We start from the raw sequence: 25,831 nt of genomic DNA, 5'->3' as shown, positions 1-25,831 counted from the left end.
TTCATACTAGGTTATATGTTATATTCAGAATCCCAGGGGAACTAATAGATCCTAGAAATATTGATTAAGCAAGATGAAGAATACTTACACAGTTTCAACCACAACAGTTTTAAAGACAAATACAAGCGTCATTTGCCACAAAACTCACCAAAAAGTAATTCATCAAAGAATATCTCTTTTATGCAAAATATACGATTTAGGATATAATTTGATTAATATTCTACTATATACTGACACTGTTCCTTGGTCATTTAGTAAAAAAATACTCTCATTGCCAGAATTTTTCTATAATATTTATAATTGAGGTAACAATGACAAAAGACAAACTATGAACAATAGTGTTTTTTTGTCATGGTGATTTTCTAGAACTGAACAGCTATGTGACTAGAACTAGGTCAGTTTTAATAATAGGCACTGGAAATTTGACAACATAATATGACAAGCTGATAACATAAGCGCTTTATAAGAAAATGACACAATGTTCATGAGTCCAAGCAAGAAAGGGGACATGAGAGAAATTAAGACAGACCACTCGATACTACGCCCAAATTGCTGCTCGTGTGATTCACAGCACAATCTCCCGCAGGCCCACGAGTGGCAGTTCACAGAGGTATGGGCCATACTTGAAGCTTCGGAGATGTGGATCGTGAATTTGGCTTCCTTTGATGTGAGATGGCCAAAATTATTGACCCACGCACACACGTCGGTATGTACAATTGCTTCACAGACACCAGCCAGTCCACAAGCAAACCACTCACACAGGGAGCACCAAATGAGTTCCAGCCACAATCCTCTTATGAGCTTTAAACGTTTCTTGAAGACGCGGGGACTTCTTCCAAGTGCATCCTGGTCACATCAGGGCACATGCAGCGGCAGAAGTCTGTTTCCAGTGCAGTCCTTGATATGGCTAAATTCCACTGGCCCTTTTTCAGCAGTCAAAAGTCCATGATAAGTTCTGTACAACACTGCAGTCAATAACAGCAGCACCAGACAGTAGAGTATTATAATTCCTTTACCACAGAGCTCTGAATAATCATAGCTTTCTATGTGTGGTGTTATCAAGAGGATCACTGAATCTCTAAACATCAGATGGGTACGTCTGGGTAAATACATTGCTGTACAAGATCTCTGACATGCAGGTCATGCTCTAGGACTTGGGGATCTAGAGTAATATAAGTTACGTGGCCAAGACTAAAAGTGATAATTGTCCTCCTAACAAAAAATAAACATGAGAATTAGAAGTTAATCAACAATCTCAATGATCCTGAATGCCCTAGAAATACGGTTTATCCCTCAATATATAGTATGGCATTTTTCTTCCCTTACATATCCAATACACCAGACACACTGTTGCTATTGCATTCATGGGGACGTGTAAACAGAATTTCTTCCACTTGGACTGAATAAGACTCCCGAGAGTTTGATTAGAGTGTAGAGATGAATGCTGGTTGGTAGGTAGTAGAATTTGACAATGCAGCAGGCAACCAAATGTAACGGTGACATTGCTGCCACCTAAATTCTGTGTATCAGAAAGGTTCAGAGTATGGATTAACCTAGTCTATCCGGCATCCTTAATTCATACACAAAGCAGAGAAGCTGTTCCAAGTAGCAAGAAAGGCAAGGGGGATGGGAAAAGGCCCAGTACTAAAACCATGAACACCTTATCAGGCATTTCTGTGCTTTATGGAGACAAATGGCATACACAGTTAAGACGGGGAGCTAAGACAGACAGACAGAACAACATTCAGGACAAAGCACCTGATTAATCATTGACTGAAACTCTGATCAAGAAAGGCTGGTCAAGAAAGCATCCTGTGAGCAACGATGTTCTTTGATGTTTGCACAAAAATTAGTAGATGAAAATAAAGGAAGGAGGTTACAAAAAAGGCATGAGAGCTTTGGAAAATATTTGGCACCCTGCCTCTGAAAATGACAAATCCTGGAGTTTAAAGAAAAAATGACTCAAGTATCGAGCAGCAATTCCTGTTTCAACAATGCAAGCCTGGCTGGCAGTTACCTGTCTCTCATGTTTTGTGCCTTCCCCAAGCCATTAAGTCAGGGATCTGGCCTCGGCTTGCGTGTAACCAGTAATGACAACCTCTTTGTAGTTATCTGTGTGCAAACAACCAGAGACATTCAGAACTCCAATACAGCAACTTTGAAGAAAGATAAATCAATCAAGAAATTAAGCTGTTTAAGACAAATACTTCTTTCAAACAATAAAGGAAAAAATGTCAAAGAGAAAATTTGCCCACCTGCCCCACCATTCAACATGCAGAACAGTCGACCAGTTTCATATCAGTAGGACAGTTGGATGCAAGTATCCCGAGCCCTCCGTGGTCCCTGAACTCTGTGCCATTGCTTTCAGGTGACAGAGACAAGATGGTCCATGCAAATGAGCTGACCAAAGTCATGTGGTACGAAAGCAAGATAGGATCCCAGACATCTTCAGAATGGTGTAGAAAGTCACAGAAATGAAGGTCCCATGAAGTGGTTAGCATTTGGAAGCACACTGTTTTAAATATATCTCCCTGAAAATATGTTTACATATTAGTGTACTGGCCAATATCTGATACTATCTGTTAATTTATTGTGAAAGGACATCAGGGCGATTAATATGGAGAAGTAATACCACTACTTTAGATAATCTTTAAAGCCAAGATAAGATTCAGTAACTACCCAAATGGCATTTCTGACTTCAGAAAACATCATGCAGATTTGTACTGTGTTAATGGAGGTTGGAGTAACTCTACATTTAATTGTTCCCGTGATGGAGTAGACTGTACTCGAATTAATACAATTTAGCCGACTGATGCAGTTTGATTTACAAGATAGATGGGATGGGAGATCGAGATCGCCTCAGAGGACAAGGAGAGTTGTAGGGTGATGTTACTGGAGAGAGCCTCAGAGCATTGCCTGTCAAGCCCGCTATGTTGTTTAAGCTTCGGGATTTTTCATATCCTTTTATGAAAAAAGGCACAGACATAAGTTGGATTCAACCAGAAAATAGACACAGGAAAACAATACCATGCAAGATAATCAAAAGTCCTATTTTTTAGCTCGAAATGAAATTTGTTTACAAGGAATTCAATATTTAGCCAATTTTTAAATCTAGAAAAACTGGAGTTCACTATAACTGTCATTCCCAAAAAGCAAACCACCTATCACAAATTACAGCTGCAATACTTTCAAAATCTATTCTCTCCCAGGCTATTCCTTGTTTTTATGTAATTTTGGCCTATGCAATACCAGAACTCTTTTAGAATTAGGCAAAGCAACTTAAGTAAGATATACACTTGGCTAATATTACTAAATTTCAGAAAAATTGTTCCTGAAAAAATAAATGGATTATGTCTCCTCTTTCTACGTTCTAGTATTTACTAAGCTGTTAAAGCATGCTTAACTTTAAATGGACAGCTCTTTTTACAGCATATTTAATCTTCCAGCTTTATGGAGTTAAAAGAATGATTCTTAAATAATGACATTTGATGCCATTATCCAAATGATGTGGAATGAATGTCCTTATCTAATATTTTCAATAAAATAGTAAAGAAAAATAAAATGAATGAAATATAAATTGAGTCATAATTTCAGTGAGTTAAAGTCTAATTTCAATTATATGATGTTTTCAGCTGCCTTCCCTGCCAGGAATTGAAAACAATTTTAATTTAATTCACCTTTTCTTTTTATTATTTTGCATTTAACCTTTTGTTAATGAAATTCATGGACTTACAGAATAAAAGGTTTTTCTCACAAGCTTTAACCCAATAGTTCATCAAAGCTACTCAAGAAACACCCCGTCAAAAAATAAATACAAATAAAATACAAATAGAAGAAACACCCTATCAAAGTAACCTTTGGAAGAATTCATATATTGTAGTACTTTTCATTAGAAAATATTAGAGGCGGTTAAATGAGGTAGGCAGCACTTCGTGTAAAGTTAGAGGACAACTGTCCTGAAAATAGGGCAACAATTGACTAGAAAAGCAGTCACCCAGCCTAAGAAAGATATGTTTTGACAGCTCCATTGAGAAAGTATGGTACAGCAGGAAAGTGAGATTTTCTGTTGGACAGCCAATGCTGAGCAAATAGACACAGTTCCAGTGAGCGCCTTGCCTCGGTCAGAGGGATGGCACACTCCTTGGGCCCTGATTCGCCTCAGTGCGCCTGATGACTCTATAAGAAAGAAAGTGGGCCTGGTGTTTGTCCCTATGTTCCTCTCACCTACTTCCTTCTCTAATTCTTTTACTCTCATGAACCTTCTGGGGAAGAAACCAGAGCCATCTCCCCCACTTTCACTGGCAGAGAGGTGATTTAAATGATTGAGTGATTATTCGTTTACCAGGGCCCGGGACAGATTTGGATATGGGTATGCATGGCCGGAACAGCTCCCTTGCAGGGTAAGGCTGGGCTGGAGAGGAACCCCTTCCTCGCATACACACAGAAATTTTCAGTAGACTAGATGTCTTCTTTGGTATTTTGTAGATGGAAATTTATGCCATCCGTTAACTATAGTAAAGTTCTCCAGGAAATAAATTCTGCTAATGAGAAAATTATCTGCCAATATATTTCGTTAGTATTCTAAGCTATAAAACATGGGAGGTGATATGTACTTTACTCTCCTCTGGTGAAGGATGGCGTACTTAATGGGAGGATGGCTTAAATCATTAAAAAAGAATTCCAGGTGAGTTATGCTCACATAGGGACCTTCATGTGCCTGGAGGGCTACTAATTACCTCTCTTTGGTAAAGTGATTGAAAATATAACTTCAGAAATTTCAGAAAGAATAATTTATCCTAGTTGACTGTGTCACCTGAAAATGTAAACTTTACCATAAACATTGATTGGGTTTGATGAAAAGCAAACTTGTGAATATGCTTGGCCGGAAGGGGTTGTTAATACCTATAAATCATCCACATAAAAATGCACACCTTATCCCCCACAGTCTCCATGCTCCCTTCCTGACCTTACCCTTCTGTAAGGGTAAAAATCTGTTTGGCAGTTTTATATTAATCATACTGGTTACATGCAAATCTTGGCTGCTGTTCTAAATGTTTGACTATTTTTCTGAAAAGTCGTTTTTAACATAAATATTATCTACTTTGTTTATAAATTTTTTTAATAACCAAATTTCATTGTTCATTTGAAAGGGCTTGACATTCTAATTTTGATAACAAATATTTTATTAGGAAATTATGTTATTCATATAAATATATTTTCCTTATTCTGCATGTCAATTTATAATTAGAAAATGTGTGAAAAAATTTCCCAAACTTTTATTAAAATATAACTTATAAAAATAAGTTATATTTACATGTTACTTTGAACTAACATCTAAATACATGGTGTGCATTTTATATAGTTCTAAAGAACAAGTGTTCATTTGAGGCAATACTGAAACTACCTATCTATGTACTAATAATGGGTATGTTTTTGTTCCCAGTAATGTGGATTTCCCAAGTTACTGCATAAATAAAATCATGGATTCTAAGTAGGGAGAGTTTACTCTTTTAGGGAATCTATAAGGTGTCTTCATGTATGCCCCACTGTATTCATATTTGTTGATAGAAAAACAATCCAAAGGGAATCCAATAATTTTTTTGTCTATATAGGAGATAATTTTCAGAACTCTAAAATCATATCAGCAGAGAGACTAATTTGAAAAGTAGAAAAAAAGGGGGGATCATATAAGAAGTAAACATCTGAGTATGAGTAATAGGAGAAATCTACATCTGCATAAAAGGAAATCTATAATTTACACAAAAGGAAACAAAACACAGGAATGAATTCTTGATAAACATGACAAGACAACACACTAAGGAGATTAAGTGAAGTTAGCCAGAAATGTTACCAGACCTAGGTGAACAACACAAAGCTGCAAAAGAATTAAACAAGAATGAAAAAAGAAGTTGATTATGGTGAGAAATGACAAAGAATAAAATGTCATAAATAAATTTTCTAAATTTTTTCCATTGATAAAAAAAATTGTATTTGTGAAATAAGATTGTATGCATAACTTTTTCATACAAACTAAATATCTTATTAATTGCTTTGCTCATGAAACTTTGCCATTTTACAAGAAAACTTTATGTTTACATAGTGCTTTATAATTTACAAAGTTTCATATGTGATCTCCTTTGACAGTTTAATATTCAAAATAGTCTTACATAAAAAAACAAGTTCCTAAACATGTAATATAAATACTGCATGTTGTATTTTATGAATCTATTAAAATGTATATAAATTTAACCACATAATACATATAAATACATATATACACATATACTCATATACATGTATAGTATATACATATATAGTGAGCTAAGATATATAATGCACTTAAAATATTGTTCTACATAAGGTATTATTCTATATTATTCTGACTATTTAATGTATGTACATATTTCTTGTTCAAGTACTATAACAGGATATTAACTATATCAAATATTTTAAAAATTGTTTTAACAATATTTATATGTTAAATAGCAATTAAACATACTCAAATGACTGAAATACATTTTGGGGAAAAGCATAGATGCAGAGAATAGAAATAATTGGAATGAAGAAGGATTTAGAATATTGCATACTAAAGAGACCAAGAAGACAAAGAAAAGTTCTTTGTCTTCTGAGACTCAAAGGCATGGAGACAAGATGATGTAAAACGCTCAAAAGAAATAACATAGAAGTATGACAAGGGTAATGAGGTACTTCAGAGAGAGGGCATCACAAAATAAATATCAGAGGCTTAAAATGGTAACATTCAATAGGGAGAAACTGCAATGAATAGCAAAGAGCACAATATTTTTAAAATTCAGTTGCACGAATGTGAAAGTTTTGGAATAGCTTTTTATTTAAATTCAATCCATTGCATAAGAATTATTATAAATCTTTTTCCATTCTGCCAATAAACAAAGAAAATAACCATGTCAATAAAGCAACTGGAGCCATCAAAGTAGGAGTTAATAAGGAACACATTGTCACTTTGACAAGGATGGGAAATGTAATAAAACTAATTCTTAAGGATGAAAAAAAGGCTCAATTGTCCTGCTATCTGTAAACTTTGTGCAAAACAAAGACAAAAGCAGCACCCAGGAAATGATCCAAATGGCCCAGTCTGGGGGGACCAAACCATGTGGGGGAGTGAAGCTTGGGCATTACATCACATTCCTTAACCAAGATGCTGACCCAACAAAATTATACATTCAACATACTTCCTATGCATTAGGCACAGTTCTGTGTGGGTTGGAAAACAGTAATAAATTATTATTATTATTATTATTATTATCCTGATTAAAAATAATACATTGATTTATTATTAATAATAAATTATTGTTATTTAATTATAAAATTATTATTACCCTGAAGAGAAATTAGGTAATCACATTCTATAAGTACATAAGTAGCCTTTCAAGTGACTAAGCACAGTGCTCTAGATGGCCAAGGACCTTGTCCCTTTTCAACCTTCTAACACTCATGTCAACCACACCAAAGACATGCCCAAACATTGGGTAATGGACTTAATTATAGCCTGCTTACTGCTTTTCTTTGGAAAAAAACTTATTGTTCTATAATCATCAATTAATTATCAATTACGTGCATAGAGCCATTATTGCATTTTATTAGTTGTGGGGGAAAAGATAACTTTTGAAGATTGCTACTCAACAATTAGATGAATTAATTTTTAAATACTCCATTACAGTTCTTCCCATAAAGGTTTAGAAAATCAGAAAGAAACAAAGGAAGGAAGGGAGAGAGGGAGGGAGGAAGGAAGAAAATGGCTTTCAGATGTGACAGCCAAGTAGACTGTTACACGTATTTTTAATGTTTATGAGAAAAGGTGTGATGAGACTTGGAAAAGAGCACTATGTGTAGTGTTTCCTAGAAAATGAAAAAGAATTTTACATCACTTCGTATATCTGCAGCACTTCATTTCTAAGTCACCTGTGAGGATCTGACAAAATGCATGCCTACCTTTCCTGATCCCTCCATCAGAAGCACACGCGTAATCACCTGTTGTCAGTAGGAAACATGTTTCCCCTCTTCTGTTTTTGTCTCTGGTACTAGAGCGTCTGATGGGGAGCCTTTCTGGGGGTGATAATGACGGCTCACGTCCCGAACTGTCATCACCTGATAACACTGGTCACAGCACCAGGCCCATTGACAGACAGTGATGGATGAGGAAATGAGACAGACAGTACAAAGAGTTTACACCAAATGGCCATAGTACAGTCACTCGGTATACAAAACAGAATAATCACATCAGGATAAGAAAAAGATTTTCATCACTCACCATGAAAATTTACATGGACCAAAAAACGGAAATGTATTGAAAGAGATAAAAATGTTCTTTGGGAAGTTTTAATTCCATTTTGGATTCTATCTAATAATAAATTTATTTTCACAAAACTAATATGAATTCAAAGTAAGTGTGATAATAAAGGAGAATACAGAGATCTCATAGTTTTTGACATGCGATTTAGTTACTATGAAAGGGAATCTTTTTTTTTTTAGTTTTAACTGAAGCCTATTTAAGGAAAAACTAAGTATCTGTCTTTGCAGCTCTTTAAGACACAAACTTTTATTATTTTCTGAAAGTAGTTTTTCCCATAAATCATAATAAAAATAATCCCAAAGCTCACAAACTTTGTATCCAGGTTCTATAGTTTGAAGTGAGCAAATAGTTTTGAACATAATGAAACAAGGTCAAGTTCTCCAAATGCCCTTGAAAGAACTGTTTACTTCTGTATGTTTGCCAAAGACTGTCACAACCCATCCGCCTGGTACCAGCTTGTTATAACAATGCTCCCCGGGCTGAGAGGGTGTGCTCTTCCTCCATGCCCTTCATAAGGCGCAGGTCCTCTGAGAACAGTCTGATGAGGCCAGCACCACCAACTAAATGTCACCTTTCCTAAAGACACTCTTGGCCTAACAGTTTCTGATATACATCGACAGAATTTGCAGAGCAATCTGCTGACTAAATACAAGGACTGTGAGTAAAATCTTTAAAAAGGAGTTCACCTCCAGCCACATGTTTTCCTATTTACTCCATAAAAACTTTTGTAAACTAAGGAGAAAGCCTATGAAAATGTCACCTGCCTTTTTTTATTTGTTTGATTGTTTCCTTGTTTGCTTTGTTTAATTGGTGATATTTCTAAATTATGCAAAATGATCCACATGGGATTATCACAAATCACTTTTCCATAAGAAAAAAATACATGTAACCAAGTTACGGTGAATGTATGTATGTATGTATATATATATCTTAAATTTTCAAGTGGGCTAAAGGGTAATTAACTTATTTAACCTAAAAATATTTTACCAGTACCAGACATAATAGACTAGAGGTGATAACTACTGATGATCACTTTCGCAAACTGAAGATCAATTGACAGTCAATCGAGTCCATCTATTCCAGGTTATTTATGACAATGGAGAAGAGTAGGAATTCAGCTAATGTCAAACAGTAAATCATCCAATATCCAGTTATGGGAGGGATGAGAGCCAGTGCATGGTGCGTAAAAGAGGAAATCCCACAGGGAAATTCAACATTGCCATTGATTAGCCAAAAGCAGATCATTTATCCCCAGAATAGTGGTGAGTTGATTATACAGCACCTTGCCCAGTCCAAAGGGATTATGCTGATACACTACCTAGTTTAAGAATAATTAAATGTAATCAATTCTCCAGAATATTATTAGGGAAGACCTTTGTTATTAAAAGGGCTATCTTCCATATCACCTCTTTGATGTTTAGGCCTTTGAAATGCAAACATCCATTCTTCTTAAGTAATCGTTTCTTACGTGTTAGGTGCATTTGCATGGCCCCACGTGGCAGAGATAAAACTGAGACAAACACATCAAGCCAAATGATATGGGGATCAACATTTTGAGGATGAAGGATGGAAAATGGCCGGTATCATACCATCACATCATGCAGGGAAACAAAGAAACATTGGCACAAATGCAACACACAGGCAAAAGAAAATATTGGCACCATCAGCAAAGGACATTCCCCCTGAAGCAGGAAAACTCTACAGACCAGCTAGACAGACTTCTTAGAATTCATTTAGAAAAGCTACAATTTCACTACCTGTAAGCCTGACACAAACACAGGTTTTGTGAACGGGGAGAACTGAAAACTCATGAACATTAGCAGAAAATGAGAACGATCGCCTTCTACCTAAGGGACCTACTGGTCTGTAAAGTACGTACTGGCATGCATGTGGAATTGTGCCTTACCTGATCTGCTACGTTCCAGAAGTCGGTTGTCTTTGCCCAGGCACGTGTCACCCTGTGTGCTATTGCAGGCCATATTTAATTCCGTCTTGCAAAAAGTGGGTGAGCTTGCCTGAGGGGCAGGGGGAATGTGCTTCTTTCTTTTTCGTGGAAGTTTCTGCTTCGCCATGGCCAAGGAGTAGTACATTCCAAAGTTGTTGACAATGACAGGCACGGGCATGGCTATGGTCAGCACTCCAGCCAGAGCACACAGGGCTCCCACCAGCATTCCTGACCATGTTTGGGGGTACATATCCCCGTAGCCCAGGGTGGTCATGGTCACCACAGCCCACCAGAACCCAATGGGAATGTTTTTGAACTGTGTGTGCTCACTAGCTGAAGGGTCGTTAGGTTGAGCGCCGACTCTTTCGGCATAGTAGATCATAGTAGCAAATATCAAAACTCCCAGAGCCAGGAAGATGATCAGCAGCAAAAATTCATTAGTACTAGCTCGAAGAGTGTGTCCAAGCACCCTCAGACCTACAAAATGGCGGGTGAGCTTGAAGATTCTCAGGATCCGCACAAATCTTACCACCCTGAGGAAGCCGAGGACATCTTTAGCAGCTTTGGATGAGAGCCCACTGAGTCCCACCTCTAAGTAGAAGGGCAGGATGGCCACAAAGTCAATGATATTCAAGAGATTTTTGACGAATTCAAGTTTATTGGGAGAAAAAACAATACGGACTAAAAACTCAAAAGTAAACCACACCACGCACACTCCTTCTACGTAGGTCAAGGCAGGATCCGTTTCAATTTCATACTGCAGAACAACACTTGTGCCATTGATGACTGGTTCTGTCTTATTTTTAACAATGTTGAAAGCTTCGTGGGTCTCCAGGCAAAAAGTTGTGATTGAAACCAGTATGAAGAACAAAGAAGCAAAAGCAATAAACTGTAGGGAGGGAGAAAGAAATAGGAGAGAGAGAGTGATCTAAACCATAACATACTTAGATTGAAACTGAGGAGCATCAGTCCCTGCAGAGGGAAAACAATAAAGGCAAATGGGAAGATGTCCCTTGGAATGTTGCTCAAGTGAAGGAGATGTACAGGTGACATTAATTAGAGCCGTGCATGCAATGCATTTCAAGTTCTGTTTTTAGCTTATACAGGTAAAAAATTTGATTTGTGTTGGAAAAAAATTTTCTTAACTGTCTTATGTACCTGTGAAGACAGCCTAAAAATCACTACTAAAGAATGTTAAAGGGCAACGGGCTGAAAAGAATAATAAAGGTAGACAGTGGAATCTGCCAGGTTCCAGATATTGTTTATGGTCCCAGAATTCTTCACGTAGCAGATCGAGTTTCACCACTAGATAAAGTAGATGTCGTCCACACTGACCGAAATTTGGAAGCCACCCAAGTTTAACTGTAGGTTTCTACCTAGGAATAAAATGTCGCAGTTATTATCAAGTACAAATGTGAGAAAAAAACCTCTGAGTTATGTTACTATCTAAATTACATCAATTTAAAGAGGAGACTTTTCCAAAAGAGCAAACCTAGGGAAGAAGATAGGCAACATGGCTGGAGAGGGAGAAACAGAGTTAAGGAACAAATTAAAAGACAATTTCTTCCTCTCCTGAGAAAGAACTCTCAATGTTAGAGTATTATGTTATAAAGTTGCAAGTATCTTTTACTCAACTTTTTCATTTCTTCGTTCATTAGTATATGAGTATACACAGCTACTAACACAGAATAATCATAAAAGTTCTTTTATGTAGTTCTTACTAGTACCAGACACTCTTAAAAGCAATTCACACAATTAACTCATATCAATGCTTATTAACAACACTATTCCTACTGCATTTTACAGTTCTGGAATATTAGCTACAGAGTTTAAGTCACTTTTCCACAGTCATGAAATACAAAGTGATAGACTTGAGACACTAACCTGACAAGATTCACCCCAGATCCTTTTCCATTAACTACCAAAGCCTCCAGTGTAGAATACAAAGGTTGAAATACTTATCTTTGCTTCACATACTTCCTAGTAGTAAAGATCTAAAAAAGTTGAAACCCAGTTGTCTGAGTGAATGGCACTGTTGAGTCAGCACCAGAGGCTTCCAAATTAGCTGGCAGATTCCTAATGCTCTCTGACTTAGTGTGCTTAATCAGTGTCTAAATAGATAAATTATTCAGGAGCAAGAGGTCTTCAGTCAAGTAAAGAGAGGTCCTCATTTGGAAATAATAGGGCATATCCAAAACTCAATACTGCTCCCTAATACCAACTCCTCAACCCTGAAGTTGAGAAGAACTAAGTTTCAAGATAAGATTGAAACCAGTTCCCTTTTTTTAAAAAAACCTGGTGAGACTTAGTGTGAGAGATACAAGTCCTACCAAATATGTAAGAGAAATATAAAAGGACTAAAAAAAATCTTAGGACTTTGACTATCTGCCTTAGACACCCAAATTACAGAACTCTCTGCAATGTGCCAGTGAGTAAAGCAATCATGTAGCATTATCAGGCGTGTCATTCTTGTGGCCTTGGCTCATTTTCCCATGCACACCTTCCTACTTGCCTTGGCTTTGGCATTATGATTTGACTTATCTTTCCCAGACATATTGTGAGATTATTAGCTTTTTTTCCCACTCAGCTTTCCCTTTGAACAAATACAGTTTTTTTTAATTCAACTATCTTAAAACAGTCTCGATAAGACACCCTAGATACTTTAAAAAGATGACACATTTTTTACGCTTCTAGTGTTCCTCAGTCAGCATTTTCGCAGCTAACTTCACAGCCTCAAACTCTCTCCACCCACATTCACGTAGTGAATACAGTGGGACTTCCCAATACCGCTTTTCAAAACCAGTCCAAGCTCACCCGCCCACCTGCATACAACAAAAAAGTTTACGGATATACTTTGATGCTTGTAAATATAAAACACTGGGGCTTTTCCAATCAGACATTTTCCACTTTTCATTCACTCACGCAACAAGTATGTATCAGGTACCTTTCTGTCCCAGACCACAGGGCTGGGGTCTTAATTTAATAGTGGTTATCAAAGGGAATCCCCATCCTTGAGTTACAATCTACTAGGGATACAGACATTAAATAATTAGCCCTAAAAGTCATGTAATTACAATTGTGGTAAATGCAATAAAGACAAATGAGGATCAAAAGAAAGTTTATCTAGACGGAGGGTCATAGAAGCCTCTGAGAAAGTACCAATAGATCAGACTTTGAGGAGTGAGTGGAGGTGCACCTGATGGGAGGGAGAGGCATATCGCACAGTAGGGGGTTTTGACAACAGGCCTGGCTTTTGCAGTTTCACTTTCTCCCGTGCAGCCTTGACCCTAACCACATGGGAACGGCAGGTTTTCCAATCTATGCTTCTGTTCAAAGCACGATGAGTAAGTCCCAACCTAGCACAGAGACCCTGACTTTTCAAAGGTGAACCTCTTTTCCTGAAAAGCTTTAAGTCAGTCAAAAACATTACCTTAGTTTTAAAATTAGGTTGTAAGTGACTTTAGAGCAGTCTGACTATTGGTAGCATTCCTTTCAACTTGCTGATCTATTGGAAAACCTACATAATTCAATTATCTTAAATTATTCCTACCAGCCCCGTTGTTCAGGATGAAGTGAAAATAAATGATATATATTAAAATGTCTGTTTTCATTTAAAGTATTATAAGATATTATAAGTCATTATTATACATATTTTAGTACACATTCAAAATATAATTATTACTTTAAGAGAACTTTATGTTTATTAAATGAATTATTATGATTTCAAGTAAAAGATCAACAGAGTCTTAAAATACCACGTTTGGTGGTTGGAATGACTGACATGTATCATCTTGCACTTGGAAATGATTTAAATTGCCCACCCATATTCCTAGAAAAGGAATGTGGCCTACACATCACATTCATTAAATATATGTGGGGAGTTTACACCAAGCGAGTTCCCCACCTCCACATCAGATGTCAGACACGTGGGAAGACGACATCTCCATTTATGAAACTTCCCAGATGATTGCTCTGCATACTGAAGTCTGAAAACCATGGAAACAGTGTTTTTTCAGCAAATTGATAACACAATTGATAAATCACTATTAAATGAATTAGAGGAGGTTTTTTAAGTTATAAGCATTTGTGAAATCTTAAAAGACTATTAATAAGAAACAGTTACTACCTCCTCAATAATGGGGTGCATGCACCTTTGTGCACGGGAGCTGTGATGTAATTCTGGCCTTCACACAAATGCCTGTGAGCAAACAAAGGAACTGAACGGCCCCTCTCCATATATATACAACTCTAATGCACAAAACTTTGGAAGCCAAAAGTTGTCTGTTTTTGTGAGTCATTTTGGATTTGCATTTATCAATATTTTTAAAAGATTTTTATTTATTTATTTTTAGAGAGAGGGGGAGGAAGAGGGAGAAAGAGTGGTTGCTTCTCATGTGCCCCGCATTGGGGACCTGGCCCAAAACCCAGGCATCTGCCCTGAGTGGGAATTGAACCAGCAACCTCTTGCTTCACAGTCTGGAGCTCAATCTACTGAGCCACACCAGCCAGAGCTGCATTTATCAATATTTTTATTAGTATTACTTAAAGTACAACATGACAATTCTGTATTTATATCATTATTGTGATTTTAATAGTTCACTATATCTTTAGCTTTTAAATACTTTGTAAACTTGCTGATGTGTAACAATACTCTAATAGGATAATAAAAGTATAAAAAAGAAAACAAACTTTGGCATTCTGGAGACAACATTCATCTCAGAAATAAGTGATTATTTTGCTTTAAAAACTCAGCTAGACAGCTTCTTTTTTTGTGGTAAAGAGTAAGAACATTACATATGGTACAGAATGAGAGAGCTGCAACAGAGAACTAAAGTAGGCTGCATAATACTACAGTAGGAAATTAGAAGTTGGACTGACAGTGTGGAAGTTTGAAAAAAGTTGCATTCTAAAGAGAAGAAAAAGGTAAAGTTCTCAAAAAGAAAGAAGGAAAAACCTCTAATATGATGGCACGAAAGGGAGAAATCCCTCCACACACAGCGCTGCAGGATTTTAGGATACTAATGAGAATATTGAATTGTAAGATGCTGTTGTATGAACAGCTCAGTGTTGAGAGTGCTATGAGTAACAAAGGCAGTGGGCCCTGGGCAGACAAATAGAGGGGAGCATTCTGACCATGGGAGGCAAGATATACAGTGAGGTTCAAAAACACAGGATGGTAACAGGAGTGAAAGGTAATCAGGAGATATTTAGTCTGCATGAAAGTCCTGGGAGATATTGGGAGCGACAGAGCTATCCGTGAGATGAAGAACTCACTGTATTAGGAACTGAGCGTGACTGTCAATTGAAAGGGATACCCCAGAAGCCCTGAAGACATGGAATTACCCAGGGATAACACCTGATTGCATAAGCAAGGAATCTGTGCACTTGATCTGAACTTCATTTAAGGAACCTTGTATATAGAAAATGACTTTTTTTGTGTCTGACTCACTGTGCTGAGCTGACATGGGATTAGATAGAATAATATTAAGAAAATATAAAAAGAAAAGAAATAGGGGAAAAGGTTTTATTTACTTCTGTTTTTCCCCCATGGAGCTGTGAACTCTTAAGGACTAAAATGATGTTGTGATCATTTTTGTATCTCTTGCTTCTGGCACAGTTGTTAGTATTTAGTATAGATGGCTGAATGGATAGAAGAATGGGAAAATTAAAGAAAGAATGGGTAAATGAGCAAAACAATAAGGTATAGTGCATTCTAATAGAAATACAAATGATGTTAAAAAAAGAAATAACATATTGAAACAAGAAAGTATAAATCCTGAAGCAAAAAAAAAAAGCCAAGTTTATAGCAGAAGCCAATGTGACTGGTTTATTGATCCAAATGTTGCCAGTAGTAGCTTCTATTCATTCACTTAATGGAGTTTGTGTCTCAGCAGGTAAGTGGAAAACAAAACCACATTGTCATCTCTCTTTCTTTCCCCCGGTGATGACTACAAAGTCTACAGGCATTAAATCAAACTAAAATGAGGCATTATCACAATTTAGGAACAAGGTATGTCATGTTGACTGAAATTACAGAACTGATATATCATTCCAGGCATTGTCAAATGAAAATGCCCTGCTAAAATATTGGCTTGTGGGTCCAATGAGTAAGTCACCTGTCTTCCATAAGTGCAGTGTCCATGTTTAGACCCACAAAGTGCCCAATGCCCGTTTCCAATTAGCAACCAGGAAACAGAAAGTCCTGACTCCAAGTTCAATGTAGAAGGCCTTATGTCAATCTACCCCCCTTGAAAACATTCAAGTAGATCTCTAGATATATGTAATAGGCTGAGAGAAAGTGTGGAGGGGCAATGCGATATATTTTTATGCTTTATCATTTTCTCTCCTGTTAGCATTAAATGTAACTGGACTTGATAGCTAATTCAAAAGTGCCAGAACTTTCAAAATGAAAGGGGCAGCAGACACATTAAATGATGACCCTTCTCTGTGCTCTCTGAGCTCAGGATCACTGATGTTACAGGAAGTTTCACACACTTTTGTTGCTGATCCCACACATCTACAAGTTGTTCAACGACAGGGAGTGAAACATCCACCCCCAGAGCTGAGGACGGGTCTGACCAGAGGCAAAATGTAGGTGCTCAGTTCTTGTGGAATCAGCAAAAGAACAAATATTAAAAATATGTTTATTTGGTATATAAAAATTCCTTTGTCTCACACAGAATAAAAGTCCTTTAAAAGTCATTTTATCCACTTACTTCACAACTAGAAACCTCACCATACACTATTTTGCAGATCTTAAAGGCAAAAGTCAATTGAAAAATTAAACTCAGTTCTATTTGTGTAATAAATGTCAGTGAGATCATTTAACATTTGGAAATTAGCTCTACAAGGAGATTTTTTTCTGTTCACTGCTGTTTTTAGGAAAGTTAGCCATAGGTAGAAATGATAAGGGCTCAGTATTTTTCTTCAGAATCTGTTTGCCATCCACATGAAAACAAAAAAGTGAAGAAACTGTTCAAAAGGAATTTGCTTCTTTTTTTTTTTATTGCTGACACTATTATGGATGTTCTCCATTTTCTCCCCCTTTTGCCCACCTCCAACCAGCCCCTGCCTCTGCCGTCCCAGCCTTCACCACATGGGCTATGCACATATGCATATATGTTCTTTGGCTGATCTTGTCCAGCCCCCCCCCCCTCTCTGAGATCTGCCAGTCTCTTCCCTATATCCATGCCTCTGTTTTTATTTTGTCTGTCTGTTTATTTTAGTCATTAGATTCTACATACGAGTGAGATAATATGGTATTTTAAGACAAGTTACTTAACACATAGGCTAAGGAATTTCAGTTTTTGATATTACACATGAAATACATCTACTTTTAGTTTCTATTTCAAGGACATTATAGGTTTTCCAAATGGGACTCCTTCATTCCTATTTTGTTTACTCTGCTTTTCTCTCCTAAATAATGAAATGAAGACAGAAAAAGAGTAGAGGTTTCAAGTTTTGAAGTACCTGAGCTCCTAGAGCTTCCTGATCCAGAATTTTCACTTTGGGAAATTTGTTTTGGTAAAATATTTATATAAAAGTACAAGGGTCTATGTAATAAAAGACATCCACTGAAGTATTACTGGCACAAAACAAAGTGTAAATATCCACGGGTTGATGCCCCATCCGTAATACAGCATGACGGAGACTGGCATAACTCACTATGCACCGGTAAGAGGTAATCTCCGAAGGAACACTGAGCCAAAACCCGNGGAAATTAGCTCTACAAGGAGATTTTTTTCTGTTCACTGCTGTTTTTAGGAAAGTTAGCCATAGGTAGAAATGATAAGGGCTCAGTATTTTTCTTCAGAATCTGTTTGCCATCCACATGAAAACAAAAAAGTGAAGAAACTGTTCAAAAGGAATTTGCTTCTTTTTTTTTTTATTGCTGACACTATTATGGATGTTCTCCATTTTCTCCCCCTTTTGCCCACCTCCAACCAGCCCCTGCCTCTGCCGTCCCAGCCTTCACCACATGGGCTATGCACATATGCATATATGTTCTTTGGCTGATCTTGTCCAGCCCCCCCCCCCTCTCTGAGATCTGCCAGTCTCTTCCCTATATCCATGCCTCTGTTTTTATTTTGTCTGTCTGTTTATTTTAGTCATTAGATTCTACATACGAGTGAGATCATACGGTATTTTAAGACAAGTTACTTAACACATAGGCTAAGGAATTTCAGTTTTTGATATTACACATGAAGTACATCTACTTTTAGTTTCTATTTCAAGGACATTATAGGTTTTCCAAATGGGACTCCTTCATTCCTATCTTGTTTACTCTGCTTTTCTCTCCTAAATAATGAAATGAAGACAGAAAAAGAGTAGAGATTTCAAGTTTTGAAGTACCTGAGCTCCTAGAGCTTCCTGATCCAGAATTTTCACTTTGGGAAATTTGTTTTGGTAAAATATTTATATAAAAGTACAAGGATCTATGTAATAAAAGACATCCACTGAAGTATTACTGGCACAAAACAAAGTGTAAATATCCACGGGTTGATGCCCCATCCGTAATACAGCATGACAGAGACTGGCATAACTCACTATGCACCGGTAAGAGGTAATCTCCGAAGGAACACTGAGCCAAAACCCGAAATGACTGTGGCACAACCTGGGCAGTCTAGCCCCTCCTCTTTGCGTGTAACTAATGCACGCACACACATAGATACGCTGTATCCTCGGCACTGCTAAGGTCTGGGTGTCAGAGTGCCACTGGTGAGGGTGTTGTTAATGGGCAATTCTGACCTTATAAAAGTTTAATTTTTGAACAAAAACTTTTATCATACATGTTTAATTTTTAAAGTTCAAAGAAAATAATGACCCAGACAGGATTAAACCTAGATCTTTATTCTCGGGGACCATTAAGCTGCTTTTACTAGTCTGCAGGAATTACACATTGGCGGTTTGCCATTTTTCTTTTCTCTAGCACCTTAAACTTGGCAGATGCTCTTAATTATGCTTGTATTCAAGCTAGTCCCATAGACTAGCTTTGCTATAATTAACAAGTGTGCCGTGGTTCATTGAACTGCATTCTCCAGAGAGAGAAAAAAAAGACTCCCCTCATTAGTAAGTCTATCCCGACAGGCCAGCCACGTGGGGACAGCTAGCGCTCGTGTCTGCTGGTTCCGCGCCAAGTCGACAATGACTTCAGACACTTCTTTGGCCGGTAAAATGAATTTTTCTTCACCCAAGTTTTACCATTTAAAAAAGTACTACAAACTCTACTGCATTGATGGTATGAATTCGGTTGAAGAAGACTGATCTTTCTTCAGTGTGGACACCTAAATATACGTGACTATTAAATTCAGAAGTCAGTGAAGAGGAAGAAGATTAAGCTTCAGGTATCTCTGTATAATCACTTGTGTGTCTATAACACATTGTTTTATATCTATAGCTACATATAAAATACTTTTAGTGTATGGTTGGATATGCACTATATACATATGTATAAATTATATATAGGTATAAAAATATTAATAGATTTTTAAAATATAATGCTTAGATATTTCAAATCAAGAAAGCATACCAAAATTACTTTTGGCTTCTGAAATTTATGTGGCCTCAGATGAATATTTCCATGTATGTTTTTTAATATCCTTGTCCAATATAAATACACACCATTCCCTCTCTCTGAATTTATTTCAGGTCACAGTCTGATTTCACTGAAATCTTGCTTGTTTATAGTTAAGACCCATCCACTCACACCCAACTGTAGTTTTCTGGGGTACAGGAAAGGGGGCCTAGACATACATTACAATAGCATTGTTACAGTGAATTATGGTGTTCAAAGTTAGTTGACTTGAATTAAAAGTTATCAAATATGAATATGCAGTATCAATTTGCTTCTCTAGGTCTCACAACAAAATGTAAAGTGTTTGTGGAACTAATATAGTTCATAAAAATGATTTTTGAGAATTGTTTCATTAGACAAGATAACTTCTATACTTCTCAGTCATAAAATGATAATAAATTACATATAATTATTTTACTATATAAGCATGAATATAAATTGTAATTCCTAAATTTCAATTATTGAAAGCTCCCCCCCAAATATCCTACTTTAACATGTACTAATTTGTTTGTAATTTATTTTTAAAATAGTTTGATTTGTCTTTGAATGATATGACCTACACCACCATGGTCTAGGATTACTCAGAGGGCCATATTTTGAGCCCTATCTGTCAGGAGTCCCAGTATATCCTTCAGGAGGCTAAAAATCACTTTCCAAAAAAAATTTATCTAAGAACCGTTGGTTTATTTAGTTGAAAATGAAGGTGGTGAAGGAATGATAAAATTAAAAGTGAAGGCATGTGTCCAGCTTATAAAACACCTGCCAGAGATTTGCTGATTTACATATACCTGTTTTTTTCTACATTATATCCCTGCGGTTATAACATACCCCCAGGGTTGTCCAACATTTTGGCATCTCTGGGCAACACTGGAAGAAGAGTTGTCCTGGGTCACACATTAAATTCATTGTGACACGCAATCACAAAAAGAAACCTCATAATGTTTTAAGTAAATTTATGATTTTGTGTTGGGCCACATTCACAGCCACCCTGGGGCCCATGAGGTCCGTGGGCCACAGATTTGACACCCCTGCTACACAATGCCACGTATGCCCATCTACCTGGTGTGGATGCTAAAGGGGTTACATACAAAGCCTGACAAGTTCAGGGGAGCCCTGCATGGCGGGCCTTACAAACCTGGAGACCGAAAGTCCGGTGTAGTAAACTACGTAGGAGGTTTTGAACATAAAAATTTCTAACTAAAACCAGTCATGGTAGGTAGGTACCTTCTAAGCCAGTATCTTCCTTGACAAAGGTCAATCTTTAAGTAAGCCTCCCTATTGTTTTTTTTTTTTTTGCATCTAAGATAACATATCCTGTGCGGTCCGTGGAAATCAGGCTCTCCACTGGATCATGAGGAAAATATTTCAAGGATCCATGCATAGGAAATTGTAATATGGCAAGGTTTACTTGGGTAGAAATACAAGCTGATCCTTGGGTTTTCAATGTCTCTTCTCCTTCTTTCCTGCCATGGAAAAAGTCCAACCTTGTATTTAGCAAGGCCAAAAGAAAAGCCAAGGTGCATAGTCTCTGCTTCACATAGTCCTTTGGATTAGTCCTTTGGAGCCCATGCTCTCTGCTGCAGCCTCAGTATTTGCTAGACCCACATGATCACATGTTCCTGGGTGAGAGAGAGCACAAATGTATGGGGCAAGTGCATTGCCAGGTGGGTGACAGAGAGGGTTTCTGTGTTTCCTGGGATTATACTAGCTTGGGTTTGAGATGGACCACATGCTTTTTCAAAAGAACCAATCAACTTCCCAAGCTTTTGTGGGGTTTTTAGGGTTTTTTCACCTCCCAGTGAATCCTTTCTTTCCACAGACCAGACTGACAAGCCTCTTCGGTCAAGCACCTCCCCCTGCATCCTCCTGCTACAATCCATTCCAGAGAGGGGAAGAGAGGAATGTTAATACCCTTGAAGGGGCAATGCTGTAATCCCCTCCAAGGGATATGGAGCTGTTGCTTCCAGGTGGAGCAAACAAACTAGTGCTCCCCAGTTTATTAAGCTCAATACCTAATTCCTTCTGCACGCTTTTTTTTAATGATTAGCTAACTACCTATGATAACACTTGAGTGTCAAAGTAAGCCTTTTGTTCTGGAGCCTCAGGGTTCAACCTCCCAGCAGATCAGGAGACCACAGAAACCTCATTGCTGTCTCTATGTTTTGCAAAGTAATTGTTAACTACCCTTCACCCACCAATGTAAAAGAAGATAGGTGTCTTCATTTTACTCTTTCTCCAATCTCAGAGGCCTTCCCACTCTGCTCTCTACTGCTTCCCTAATCTACCGTTCTCTGGATCAAAATCACAATCCCCTGAGAGTTTGTTTCTCACAACTGTAGTTGGTCTGGTTCAAATAAACATAAAAATTCTCTACAGGTTTGGATGTTCCTTACATTAACACCTTCAGTGCCACTTTTGCTGCTCCGAGGACATTAAATGGCGTCCCCAGCTTCAGTCCCAATATTATTATTCTCTTTTTCCTATTTATTTGTTCAACAATCCTTTCTAAAAGCATGCCATTATGCCTAAGTACTCAAACACTATGAGTCCCCCCAACAAGGGCTCTAAAGGAGCTGGCCCTTCACCACACATATTGATGTATTTGTTAGGACTTTAGTACTTCTCCCTCAAGTTAATTGCGTTTAGTGGACATTTGCTTTCGCTGGCCCGGCAGTCAGATCAGGAACCTCCGGTCCACTCTAGTCTCCCTCAGCAGGCATCCTATATGGACACAGGACTCTAAAGTGTCAGTGTTCTTCTGCTTGATAGTCTTGGTCACTCTTGCAAATAGTTGCAAATTCTTCCCAGAGGGCAGGGGCAAATTTTCTGTATTCCACAAAATGAAAGTTCCTGTGTAACTTGTAATTTTGTTACAAGACGTAGAAAAGCCATTTTGAAAATCTGGAGGGGACTGATTGGCTACGTAATTGGAAATCCAATACAAGCCAACATTAGTGTTATTTGTCTTAGCAATTAAACTATTCCAACAGCTATCAAAGTGTAGTCTGGGGACTTCTAGTGAATCTCAGATTTCTTCTAGGGATCCATAAAATCAAAATTGGTTTTGTAATAATGCAATTGTTTTTGCCTTTTTCCTCTCACCAGTTTACAGGAGAGTTTTCCAGAGGCTGCACGGCACGTGCTCTCACGGCAGAGCGGATGCTTGAGCAGGTAAGAGAGCCCAGCCATCTTCTGTTAAGCCTGACGTGAAAGAGGCTTATAAAAACATAAAACAATGTCACTTTCTTATTTTTTCCTTTCAGAATTTTGAAAAAATTAATTTTTCATGAAATGCAAGTTCTCACACTCAGATGTTAACATCTTCTAGAAACACCCAACTAGACCCACTCAGAAATGATATATTATCAGCTCTCTGGGCATCCCTTAGCCTAGTCAAGCTGAACCATAAAATTAAGCATCATGATGACTACTATACATTTTATTATTGATGGTTTCAAAGGAACTTCAAGCTCGGCTTGCCCAATATATTGTTCAAATCTGATCTTCCTATTCCATTATATCCTTCTGTTAATTGGAGCCATCATCTGCCAATCAACCCACTCAGCGCTTGGACTCCTTTTCCTTCCCCGGCACCGTCATCTGTTGAATCACTGAATCCTGCAGATTCTCAGACTTGACATATCTCTAGTTTTACTCCATTCTCTCATTCCCAGTGCCAGTAGCTTAACTTTTAATTTGCCTTTAATTAGCTTTTCCTGGAGTACTAGGACTTTGAAGGAGCAAATATGATTATGTCATTCATCTGCTTAAAATAATTTAATGGCTCCCAATTACAGAATGACATATGTCATTCAAGAACTTTCTTCCTGTGGACCTCACATACATTTCCACTGTTAACATTACCACCCTCTGTGATGACAGGTGCTTCGGTCCTCATACTTCTGTATGTACAGTTCTCCCTGAAATACACCTCTTGCCTTTGAAGGACTAACAAAAAACTACTTAGGATTCAAAGTTCAACTCCAAAATCACTTGGTCATTGAAAAAAGTCCCTGGAATCTGAGGCAAAGTTGAACACTTTCTTGTGGTTTCCGATTCATGTCCCTGCAATAGCACTGACCACATTTCTGTCATGTTCTATTTTCTGATCCTTTGGGAGGACACATGCTTGTGCCAGCAAGAATTTTTACCCATTTTCTACGTCAAAAAGGCTCAGTTGGCACTCACTAAACATTTACAAGAAGTAATAGCAAAGACTATGGCCACACCAAAAATAAGGCTTAACTCTGTTTTGGCTCATTTGTTTATACCCATCTACTACCCCTAGATGGATTTTTAAGAAGGCTTATGAACACAACAGCATATGAAGAAGACTACAACCTTCTACTTACTGTAAAAAGACTACAGTGTAAGACTAATAAAGGAACAGATGGTCAGTTTCAGTGACCAGAGTGGGACAATGTCAGAGATGAAAACAACGCTTCAAGGAGGGATTGTGATGTCAATCTCTGCAGAGCGCAAAGAAGATAAAAAGAGAGAAAGGCCTAGTCGGTAAGATAATTAGGGCATCATTAGTTTCCCCTGGTGAGGTTTTAGTAAAGAAGAAGAGAATAGAGGTTTCAGGATTGACAAGTTAGTGGGTATTGAGAAATACGAATGTCAAATAAACACATACACACAACTCATTCACAAGGGTTTGTCAGTTTTGTCCATAGAGATCATTACAAATTTAAACATTTTTTGCCTCTGCTCTAAGAATAAACAAAATGGGCAAATACTAGACAATATAAAAAGATAATATAGCACTGAACCGTATTTTTGAAAAGGTAAAGAACTTAAAAATAAAAGTTAATACCGAATATCCCTGAATATTATTACTGAAATTATCTAAATAGACCTTTTCTATCTATAACCAGTCAGCAAGTTCTCCAATTGTTTTGTATCGTGTTTAACTAATTCTACTCCCAAAATCTAACTGTGCATCCATTGTCCTAAGAAGCATCAGAAAGGTAAGAAATTCAGGGCCATGACACTGATAACAGTTCTATAGGATTAATAACTGATAATAGAAAATTGTACTAGCTTTAAGATGTCAGGAGGAATACTGGCTGCCTTTGCCAAAGACTGCAACCCCAGCAAATTAATGTGTTTTTTCTTCTAAAAACAATAGCACTACTAATAAGAAGAGGTAATATTCAGTGATCATATCTGTATTAAAAATAATTTTCATCCCATTTAACCCTGCAAACATAATACCTAGTAGATTCTATTATTCCATTTTATGGAGAAGTAAACTGAGGTATAGGGACTAGGATTAAAGCTCTCTGTTTTGTAACATACATTGCTTGTCTGATTCAACTTTCTTTCTTCAAGAATCTTCTACTCTCCTGTACATACTGACAAAATAAATATTATATCCTTATAGTGTTTTATACACATATGTGCATGTGAACACACACACATGCTAAAGTTTGGTCATCGATAGTGCAAAAACAATAAAGCCGGGGAAGTGTCATTCCTAAACTTTGATCCTGATCTCCTGATGAATCTTTATATACGGTACCTTTTCAACGACTTTATAAAACAAATGGTTTACTAATCAAATGCTGATTCTAAATAGGCAAAGACAACCAAGCAAATGAGTTCCAAGCTAAAAAGCAATTGTGTTTTTTTATTATTTGAACAAATTTAACTATACATTTTGGGAGTAAAGTACCTAAGGAACTCTGAAACTTGCATGAATGGGCAAGTATGGGGCAGGTTCTTCCTTCTTTCTATGCTTTCCTTTTAAACTCTATTTTTTGGCTGAAGAAAGAAATGGCTGTTTTCATAGATTATTAAGCTAATTTCAAAGCTCCCCGAGCAAGGTTTATAGAACTTGCCCTTGATATAGAGACAACAGGAGGAAAGCTTCTTAATATTTAATAGAGCTAGAAAATACTACATTTAATATTCTCTTCAGCTTGCACAGCGCTGACTTAGAAGGAAACCAAAAGGTGTCTGTCGCTTTTCCACATGA

At 37.3% G+C, this 25,831-nt stretch overlaps 1 protein-coding gene across 7 annotated transcripts in view; it reads right to left on the bottom strand.

Annotated features, from left to right (window-relative positions):
* Positions 1–357: 357 nt before the first annotated feature.
* KCNC2 (potassium voltage-gated channel subfamily C member 2) overlaps positions 358–25,831 on the bottom strand; it is a 208,969-nt gene continuing 183,495 nt past the window's right edge. For 2 of the 7 annotated variants that reach the window (XM_037049424.1, XM_037049425.1), the window contains exons 3-5: positions 10,239–11,166; positions 7,972–8,136; positions 358–2,961 (exon numbers count right to left, since the gene is read on the bottom strand). In XM_037049424.1, the coding sequence (XP_036905319.1) occupies positions 2,825–2,961; positions 7,972–8,136; positions 10,239–11,166 (1,230 nt within the window). In that variant the 3' untranslated portion in view covers positions 358–2,824. Of the gene's footprint in view, positions 2,962–5,354; positions 5,876–7,971; positions 8,137–9,565; positions 9,843–10,238; positions 11,167–25,831 lie in introns of those variants that run through there. The other 5 variants (XM_037049427.1, XM_037049429.1, XM_037049426.1 and 2 more) reach the window with 5 other exon arrangements.

This window comes from Sturnira hondurensis, unplaced genomic scaffold (assembly GCF_014824575.4).
Source record: "Sturnira hondurensis isolate 20B ecotype Veracruz unplaced genomic scaffold, ASM1482457v3 Scaffold0006496, whole genome shotgun sequence".
Lineage (NCBI taxonomy): Eukaryota > Metazoa > Chordata > Mammalia > Chiroptera > Phyllostomidae > Sturnira > Sturnira hondurensis.
This window is presented reverse-complemented; position numbering and strand designations above follow the sequence as displayed.